Source organism: Canis aureus, chromosome 6 (assembly GCF_053574225.1).
Source record: "Canis aureus isolate CA01 chromosome 6, VMU_Caureus_v.1.0, whole genome shotgun sequence".
Lineage (NCBI taxonomy): Eukaryota > Metazoa > Chordata > Mammalia > Carnivora > Canidae > Canis > Canis aureus.
Window position 1 is genome coordinate 39,870,027 of NC_135616.1, and position 9,915 is coordinate 39,879,941.

A 9,915-nucleotide genomic window follows, 5' to 3' on the forward strand; every position below is an offset into this window, starting at 1 on the left:
GGGCAAGTCCCAGCACGCGCTCTGCCGAGGGCCGCTGGAAATTGTAGTTTCCAGAGAGGAAGTCTCCATTTTCTAGAGGATTGTGGCTTCCTATTGGAAACACAGGGCTTCCCTTTCCAGGCTGGGCTGCGGACGGTCCTCTCCCCGCGCCCCCCAGTCTGCTGCAGGGGGCAGGGCAGGTTAAGAAACTGCCCTAGGGCTTCTGCAGGAAGGGATGAAACGTGGGCCCTTCAAAGGCCAGTCCATAAGCTTGTCACAAAATGTCAGCTCTGGGAGGCTTGGAAGATGCTGACCTGCTCAGGCCACTCCGCGCACTTCGGGGTGTCGCCAGCTCCCCGGCCCTTCCTGCCACTTACTGGCAGGCATCCGTAGCTTTGTAGCTTTGACTCGAGGCAGCAGCAAGGCTCCCCCAAACCAGCCCCTGCACCTCCCGTCCCATTGTGTCCTGGGGTCGGGGGTGGGGGTCAGGCTCCGGCACCGCTCACCCCCACTGCTGGGGGCAAGCCCCCAGGTGACTGGGGGGTATGCACTGCTCCCCAGCGGCTGGCATGAGTACAAGGAGACGCTTCATGCACTTTGCCCACTGGCCCACCTCAGGCCGACAAGGGACTGGAGACCCCCGCATCTCCTGCCCCCTCACACCCCCCAGACACCACCACCACCACCACCCCCAAGAAGCAGTCAAGATTCCATCTAGTAATCAACGGGTTTTATTTTCCTAGAACTGAAATCGTCTACGGTTCTAAGAACTAAACTCCCAAACCTACAGTCAGCAATTTTTCATCAGAGCCCATGGGAGAGGGGAGACAGGAGACAGGGAGGCAGAGAGGCCACGAGAGGCCGGCGGGAAGGGCACTTGGTTCCCTGTCCTCTCGCGGGTTCAGGTCTGGTGACAACACCCAGGAGACCAGGTGGGGAGGTGAGTGGGAAATGACACAACAAGGAACACCAAAGCCCCAGCTACAAAAAGAAAAGTCCTCAGACCCCAAATGGAGGGAAGCCTCCTAGGGCACCTCAGAAATGGAGGCAGCAGTGGGGAATGAGGGGGGGGGGACACAAAGGGATGGGGTTCTTTAAAATTTTTTTTTGTAATTTTCTTTTATTAAAAACATTTCCTAAAAAATGTGTCTTTTCCTTTATGTCTGGGTGACGTGTGAGTGCAGGCTGGCCTTGAGCAGGTGGGGAGGAGGCACAGGGCATCCAATCTCTGGCCAGAGATCAGAGGGGACAGTTACTCCTCGGCACTCCCAGCCTCGCTGGGGGAAGCCAACCCTCCCATCCCAGGTCCTCCACCCCAACACCTGCAGAGCCCTGGATCTTCTGATGACCAATTACAGCTCCCAGAACGCTTGGGGTCAGCAAAAGGAAGATGCTGTCAATCATCATCGAGGATGTACAGAGGGAGCCCTCCCCCACAAGCTGTCCCACTTTCCCTGAATCTAGGCAGCTGGGATAACAGGCAAGGGAGGAAGGGACAGAAGTGCAGGAAGACACGTCCTCCTGCCTGAGACCCCCCCTCTACAATTTGGAGATGGCCTCTCTCAGGCCCAGAAGCCTACCCCACTGTTGAATTCTCCATCCTTTCCACTCCTACGTCTGATCCCAGCTAACCCAGAGGTCCAGAATGCTGGGGAGCAGGGAGGAGGCGTTAGGAGATGGAAACAGCCAGTCCAAGGCCCCTTCGGATACCCTGAAATTAACTCCAGGCAGGGAAGGACACCAGTGGCCTTATCTCAGCCCATGAAGCAGAAGACATGGCCCTGACTCAGATCACAGGGGTGCTGGCGACATGGAGGTGAGGACCAGGTGGCCTGCCCCATCCAGGTCAATCTCCAGGAGCTGGGCTTGGAGTGGGGAGAGTAGGTGGAAGAGGAGAACAGGATGGAGTGGGGGAGGGGTTCCCAGTTTGCAGGCCATGGCCAGTTTCCCCAGTAGCACCCAGACAGCAGCAGGAACGGGGCAGGGGCTCCTCTTGAGACATTGGTGGCTACAGGCTGCAGGGGAGGGGCGGAGGGGAGAAGGGTTATCCGTGTGGCCCCAGGGCTGGCCACACCCCAGCCAGCACCAGTGTCCTGGGAGAGCCCACCCTGCCTCACTGCAGGCCCTCCTCCTCCTCCTCTGCTGCCACCTCTCCGCAGGTGGCTGCCCACCCCCCACCCCCCTACCCCCCCTGCCCCAGTCCAGCTGCCTCAGGGCAGGGGGCTCCCTCACCTCTCATGATCTCTGATGCCTGGGGCCTCAGCATCTTCCTTGGCAGCCTCTTCCTCCTCTTCCTCCTCCTCCTCTTCTTCCTCCTGAGGAGGCCCCCGGCCAGAGCTGGGCTCAGAAGGGGTGCTGTTCTTCTCCACCTCCACGGGGAGGGGCCTCTCACCCTCCAAGGAGGCTACTTCCTTCTCCTCCTCTTCGGGGTCTTCTGCCTCCTTGGGACGTTTAGGAGAGTCCTAGGTGGTATTGGCAAAGACAAGGCCACTGAGGCTGGGGAGGGAGGCCATCAGCCACCAACTAGTCCCCCCCACACCCAGAGGTTCCTTCCAGACCATGCCCACATTCCTTGTCCCCAGCTCTCTGCCAGCTGAAGGGTCTGTGCCCCATCTTCTCAGCAGGGGACCCCACACTGGGAGGTGGTCTCCCCCAGATTAGAATGTCCCTGCAGCAGCAGCAGCAGCACAGCAGCAACAGGAGCCACTACTGCCCCCCACCCCCACCCAGGGCCCAGGCGGTAGTCACTTACCTCTAGCAGCTCCCCTGCTCTCCTCTTCAGTGCCCCCTTCTCATTCTTCTCCTTGGCTGGCTCGTCAATGACCAGTTTCCCTTCTTCGTCACTGCTACCCTCGGCGTTCCCCTTCTTGTCACCATCGCCCTCCGCAGCTTCAGGCTCCGGCTCGGGCTCATCTCCAGAGCTCTTCTTCGGGGTGGACTGCGTGCAGAGACGGTGGAGGCTGAGTGGCACCAGCGTGGCCCGTGGGGCCCCTCCCTGACCCGCCCACGGCCACTCACTCCTTCCTTCTCCCACCTCGCCCCCGCCCCCACCCAGGTGCCCAGTCTCACGAGTGATTGAGACCCACCTCTGTCGGATTAGCCCCGGGCTAAACCCACTGGCCGGGCAGGCAGGGCTCTGTGCAGGAGGGGGGAGGGCTGGAGCAGGAGGCAAAACCTCGGGTCAACTTCTCCCAGAGGGAGCTGGGACCCTTCCCCGCCAACCCCCGCCCCCCACCCTCCCGCCTCATCCTGCCCGGCTCACGAGCACCTCCTCCTGGAAGCCTTTGTGGAAAGAGTTAAGGCCAAGTCCTACGCTCACCCGGGGCCTCAGAAAAGGGGAAAGGGCTGTCTCCACTTACCGCCTCCGTCCTCCTGTCCTTGCCCCCCTCCACCCCCCACCCTCCCAGCCCTTCCTGCAGGCCCCTCCACCCCCACCCCAGGAGCTCCTGCCGGCTCAGCATCCCCAGTGGGTGCACGCCTGCTCCGGAGCCAGTGGCCACACCTGCTCTCCAGGGGCTCTCTGGGGTCGTGGCTGCTCACCTGATAGCCCGAGGCCTTGACGGTAGGGTTGTTCTCGATCTCCCACAGCCCCTCGCTGAACCCTTTCCTCTTGTTGGGCTTGCCAAACTTCTCCTTGGACTCCTCGTAAGGGAAGAGGTCTTTGGGGCCCAGGAATGCCCTGGTGAGAGATGGGAGACTGTGCTCTGGAGCCCTCACTGCCTGAGCTGCGTGACCCGAGGGGAAGGGGTGCCGAGGGGAAGGCGTGCCGGCACCACCTCTGGCCCTCCCCACCTCCAGCCCCTCACTCACGTCTCATGGGTCCCGAAAAAAAAGACTTGGTACTTGTTGGCTGTGGACTTCACGGCGGCCTCCGGCATCTCATCAATCTGGGAGCAAGAGTAGGGACAGGAGTGAGTGGAGTCCTGAAGTCACCAAACTGGGGCCAAGGCTGGCCTCCAAGATACTTGTAAAACCAGACTGGGAGAGTCCCAGATCACCATGATAGTTTTTAAACCCTTCTAAGCAGGAAAACTTTGTTGGAAGTCAGACATGAAGCCCACTGGAAACCAGCATCAGCATCTCTCCTCTAGGTGCTAGACAGCACCCATTCTGCCTGCCCACACACCCAGGTCCTAGCCCTCACCCTAGCCCAACCAGTCACCTTTTCCCTCCACTCCCGCTGGACTACAGCCCGCCTACAAGCCACTGTGCCCTCAGCGCTGCCTTCCGTGCTCCCTGCTTGAAACCTTGCGGCTTCGGCTCATGACTAGAGGGCCCACCCACTCACGTCTCCTCTCAAGCATCAAGGCCTGAATGCCCACGCCGCCACCAATATCTGGATGACCTTGGGCTACTTACTCAACCATCCTCTACCTCAGTGACCTCATTTGTAAGATGGAGAGTGTCATGGTACTGAAACCACAGGGTAGAGAGTAAATGGCCATCACCTGGCCTGCTGTACCACCCACAGTGCCAGTTGTCCACCTCGACCACACTGGTCTCCGGTCTCCCACGCTCATTCACTCCCGTGACCTCCCCCACCCCACCCCCTCAGAAGTCTCCGCACCTCTCCAGCAGAGTGCGTTTTACAGTCACCCACATCAGCACCGAGCACTGCCTAGGTGGACTCTCTGGCAGGTACGGCCAAGGTGCTGCCTATCCAACACCCCCCTCCAAAGCAACGCCAAAGGTCTCTGGGGAAAGCTTTGAAAGCCTCTTGATGTAGTCAGACGCTCTCGTTTCACAGATAAGGAAACAGGCCCCCCAAATGACAGGGGAAGTCAGCAAGGGTCTCTGAGCTGGTCTCCTGACTTGACTCCCTGCCTGCCACGTCCTGGGGGCACAAGGAGAGCCATGGTGGGGAAGGTGCAGAGGTGTGTGCTCATGGACAGGCAGGGGCCCCCACAGCCTCCCCAGAGCCCTGGAGAGGCCCAGCAGAGCTGGGGGAGTGGAAAGGACTACAAGTCCCAGCAACACTTGCAGCAGCCCAGCAGCCTAGCAGCCTGGCTTCTCGCCGGACACGGGCCAGGTGGCCATGTTGACTGGGGCCCCAGGCGCAGATAGGACACAGCAGACCATGGCCGTGAGGAGCAGGGACTGGAACACGGAGCCTGACCTGAGAGCCTGGGTGGATGGGCCAGAGCTGAAGCACGCCCAGGAGGCGGGGCGGGGCCCTGGGCAGGAATCTGAGGGGCATCTTGCTCCAGGCATGGAATCTGCAGGTTCCTGGGCACCTCCCCCCTTGCCCTGTGGCCTCTGGGGACAGAAGTTCGGCCCCTCCCCCCAGGAAGGCCCAGCACCAACTGGGCCCTCCCCATGACCAGGAGGTTGGGGTGTGTTAGCAGGGGGTGGAAAGGCACGCAGTTCCCCCCACAAACAGGATCCCCATCGCCATGACAACCCACCCCGCCCCCGGGGCCACTCAGCAATCAGGAATGTGACCACCCCTCCCCCCCAGGCCCTCTCTCCAGATTGGGGAGGAGGGGACACTAACACACCCCACCCCTGAGCCCGGAGTCTGGCACCTGGGACCCAGGCTGTGCTTGAAACCACAGCTAGGGCTGGAGGGCCCAGGCCTTTCTCTGGGAAGCCAAACCTAGGGTGCAGCTGGAGGAGTCAGGCCTCGGCCAGGACACCTGGGTCTTGTGAGACCTCTGGGGGGGGGGGGGGGGGGCAAGCAAAAAACAAAATGAGAGCCTCCAGGGTTTAGAGGTCCCAGAAGACAGGCTCGGTACAACAATAGCAGATGCCCTTCCTGAGGCCTCTTCTCTGTGGATTTCGGCCCCACGAACCAGCCACAGGGGTGGGGAGCCAAGGGTCTTGCTGGGAGCACAGCAGGGAACCTTGAGCTCTGCATTCTTGACACGCACCTGAGCCCAAACCCCCGACAGGACATTAACATGCTCAAGGGGTGAAAGTCAGAAAACTGAGGCTCAGGAGAAGGGGGGTGGGGCAGGTGAGGGTCAAAAGGAAGGGTGAGAAGGTCTCTCCAGGAGCACTGCCATGGCCAGGGCTGCTCCAACCACAAGGCCATGGGGAACTGTGGAAGGCGGTCAGAGGCAGCTGAATGGTGTGACAGGGACCCAGGAGGCCACCAGCTGCCCAGCCTCAGGGGTGGAAGAGAAACAAAAGAATGGATGAGAATTAAAAATAGAACCACACGCCAGATATACCCGCCCTGCTGACTTCTCGCCAAATAAAGGGTGGGTCTGGAGGAAGAGGGAAGCCAGGGGCCTGGGTAGATGGGCATCTACCGGGAGAGAGTCAGTCCTGCTCCTGCCTCACCTGGACTGCAGGTACCTGTGGGGGAAGTGCCAGGAGAGTACACTCTTCACTTAATTCAAGTCCCAGCCTCTCATCTCAAAATGGGAGAAATCCCTTCCATCCTTCAAGCTACAAAGGAAATGTCATTTCTTGCATTTTGAAGTGAAGGGCGGTTCTTCTTCCACATAGAGGACATGAGGTCTCAGGGGAGGCCTGTACCCCCAATACAGACATATGTCTCCCAGGCGGTGCCTTTATATCCAGGCTGTGACTCAGAACAAGTGAGTCAAAGCTAAGTGGGTCAGGGTGGGGCCAGAAGAGTGCTAGGGACCCCACTGTACACCACCCCCCCTAATGGCCAACGGGGGAGGGGGCTCTACTTCTCAGCCACTCCAGGAATCTAGGAAGGCCAACTCTCCCAGGACAGGGCCAGTCCATACTCCACGCCGAACCCTCTGCATCTGCCTGGCTCCATCATTCCGACCCCAGCTAACGAAACTAAAATCCCTGAGCCCACAGCCACCACCCCCCGCCAGAGGTCTGATGAGGGAACTGAAGCTCCCAGGTGAAGAACAGGGGAGGACTGAACACCTTTCCCCAGCCTCAAACCAAAGCGGAGCCCAGGGCCGCCTGCCCACACAATAGGAAGGCAGCAGGGAAGGCTAAGCCTGCTCAGACTGCCAGCCAGGGTTCTGACCACCACACCCAGAGCCAGGCCCAACCTGACCCAGGAACCGGAAAATCTGGGGCAGGAGACAGTTGGGGCCGGGAAAGTGTGGCAAGCCTAAGTGGCAGAAAGGAGAAGGTGGTGCCGGGACATGGGGGGTGGGGGGGCAGAGGGAGTAAAGCTGGGTGAGGCCCTCTGACTGCTCAGGTTTTCTGGGATTGTGAAACAGGAAGCAGAGAGGAGGAAGGAACCTGGGAGGAAAACAGCCCTGAGTCTTGAAGGTGAACTGTTAAGTGCTTGGAGATCCCCCAAGAAGTCAAGCAGGAGGAAGAGGGGAAGGAGGAGGTTAAGATGGAGTCATGCTCTCCCCAGGCAGGTCTTGCCTACCACGTGGCCTCTCTGGCTGGGCTCTCCAGGCACTGAGCTCTCCAGTCTCTCAGTCAGCCATCCTCCCCAGAAGTGGGGCTGGGGAGGCAAAGTCCACACAGTGGCCCTCACCATACCTGAGGATTCTATTTGATCAGAGGGGCAGTCAAGGAGCTGTCTCAGGAGGGGCCGGGCCCCTTCAGATTCTGCCACTCTAGGGGTTGAGACAGCACCCAGGCATGGTGAGGAGACTCACATTTGTCGGTACTTTCAGCATTCAGGGGGGATTCTACCTGGGAGATAGGAGCCTTGGGGTCCCATTCCCCAGATGTCACAAAAGCTGGAGCACAAGCAAAGGGTGAGATCCTCCTTGAGATCCAGTCGGACTCCCCTGCCAAGCCTACTTCTATCTAAAAGGTCCAGGCCTTGAAAGGAAGACACTGCCTCCCCGTCCCACCCTTCTGTCCTGGAGGCTGAGGGTGACAGTGAAGACAAGACATTTGGGCATCCCCAGTCCCATGTGCTGCCTCTCCCTGAAGGTCTGCGCCCCCTCCCTCTTCTCTCTTCCCTGCAACCTACATTCCAGCTACACTCCCTCCCGGGGTCCTGGGCCATTGGGCCAGCCTCGAACTTTGTCCCACGCCCAGGAGATAGGAGTGGTAGAGACCTGGGTTCAGTTCTTGCCCTGCCCGGCAGGCCTGGGCATCTGGGCTGAGAAGCCAGATGGATCAAAGGTGCAGGGTAAAGTACACGAGTGTTCACAGACCACATATAGCATGCACACACATGGCAAAGTGCCTGTGTCCTCACACTGCTCCCCCCAGCACGCGGCCCAGGCCCTTAGGAAGCCCTGGATGCTGGGAGAGCCACTCTCTGTACCTGTTCCCACTCAGAGAGGCTGGACATGTAGAAGTTTCAGGGAAGGAGCTTAAGAGATAGGGAATTAATCACACTCTTCAGGAGAGGGTATCGAGTGACGAAGTGGCCTAAGTAGCCCCAAAAGTTGGCCTGGCAGCCTGAACCAGGCCCAGCGCAACGTCTGGACCAGATAAAGACGCTGGGACTCGCGTGGAGAGCGACCTACAGTCTAGAGGCAGTTCTGCACGGCCCCTCAACTCGGTAAACCGCTCTCAGCCCTATTTGGTTCCCCTGAGTCCTACCTCTAGGGGACAGAGTCATACCCGCACCCAATTTCAAAGGCCTCTCCAGAACAACTTTGCAGTAAGTTGCCAAAAACACGGCCCCCTGTGACACCCCCAACCTCCTCCAGCAGCCTCCCTCCCCCCTCCGTCCTTCCAGGAGCCGACCCAGTCCTTAGGGAGACCTGATGAACACAGCAGGCCGGGCCCTGGGCTCCACCCTCCCACCTGGCCAGGTGCTGGGGTGGGGGGGCGCTGATATTGGCGGGCTAACTCCACCACATGGCAGGCTGGGCCACGGTGGAGGGAGGAGAAGGAGCCCACCCCCCCACACACCAGGAAGAGGCGGCCTGGGCAGTCTTCCCGGCCTCCCGGGGGTCCCGCACCCCGCAGCCCCCAATCTGAATCGCCAGCATATGGAGGGATGTTTGCGCGGGGCCGCAGAGCCCGAGGTCCTGGCGGCAAGTCCCGAGCCCGGCAGCCAGCCCCCTTCCCCCGCCGCCCCGAGCGCTCGGCGACCCTCCCAACTTCAGACCTCTTGCGGCCGCCCCACACCAAAGTTTTACAGGAGCGAACTCCGCCTCCACGCAGCCCTCCCCGGCCCAGGACCCTCCCGCCACCGCGCGGTCCGCGGAAGGTCTGAGCGGGGGCGGCGGCCAGAGGCGACAGCGGCGCTCTCCAGGGGGTCCCCGGCCAGGCCCCGCGCGCGCCCCAGGCCGCCGCGCTCGGGGTGGGGGCAGGGGCGGACGCCGCGCTCGCCGGGCCCCCGCCCCCACCATTATGTAACCGGCGGGGGGCGCCGGGGCTCGCGGCGGGTCGGGACTGGGACCCGGCCGCCCCTCGCCCGCGCCCCCTCTGCGCCCTCCCGGGTGTTACGCAACCCAGCCCGGGCCCGGGCGGCGGGCCGCGCTGCTCACCCGGGCCGGCCAGTGCGGGTAGCCCTTCATCTTGGCGAACACCAGGTCCCCGCACTTGTACTCCTTCTGCCGGTTGGAGCGCGACATGGCGGGGCTCCGGGCGCCCCGGGCTCCGCGCCGCGCCGGCGAGCGTGAGCCCAAGTTTGCGCGCGCGGCGGTGGCGGCGCCGCTGCGCTCCGGCCCTCGCGCGGCCCCCGCCTCGATGGCGGCCCCCGGCCCCAGCTCCGGCGCGGCCACGGTGTGCGCCCCCGCCGCTCGGACGGGGCGGGCGCGGAGGCGGCGGCGCGGTGCTGCGAGCTCGTGCGGTTGTTTGTGTTTGAAATTCAATTGCTCCCTCCTCGGCGCGAGGCCTCTTCCTCCTCCCCCGCCGGCCCCCTCCCCCTCCTCCCCCGCTCCCCTCCCCCTCCCGCGCCGGTTCGATGCGCGCGGCGCTCGACGCCCCGGGCCTGCCGCGGCCCGACGCCCAACCCGGGGCCTCCCGGCGGCGCGCGGCGGCACAGGCGCGAGGAGTCGAGCGCCGAGCGCGCCGAGCGGGCTTTGTGTGCTGCTGTCGGGGGGCGCCCGCCCGCACGCCCGGCGGGAG

General features: G+C 62.0%; 1 protein-coding gene across 2 annotated transcripts; it reads right to left on the minus strand.

Moving 5' to 3' along the window:
• Positions 1-694: 694 nt before the first annotated feature.
• On the minus strand, positions 695-9,506 carry HDGF (heparin binding growth factor). Of its 2 annotated transcripts, none has more exons than XM_077901146.1 (6): positions 9,333-9,506; positions 3,790-3,866; positions 3,520-3,658; positions 2,732-2,917; positions 2,212-2,441; positions 695-1,994 (listed from the first exon to the last, which is right to left on the minus strand). In XM_077901146.1, the coding sequence occupies exons 1-6, from the start codon at positions 9,417-9,419 to the stop codon at positions 1,988-1,990; spliced, it is 726 nt and encodes a 241-aa protein (XP_077757272.1). In that variant the 5' UTR covers positions 9,420-9,506; the 3' UTR covers positions 695-1,987. The 2 variants fall into 2 exon arrangements, with proteins under 2 accessions (XP_077757272.1, XP_077757273.1); XM_077901147.1 differs by lacking the exon at positions 9,333-9,506 and adding an exon at positions 8,951-8,994.
• Between the last annotated feature and the right edge of the window lie 409 nt (positions 9,507-9,915).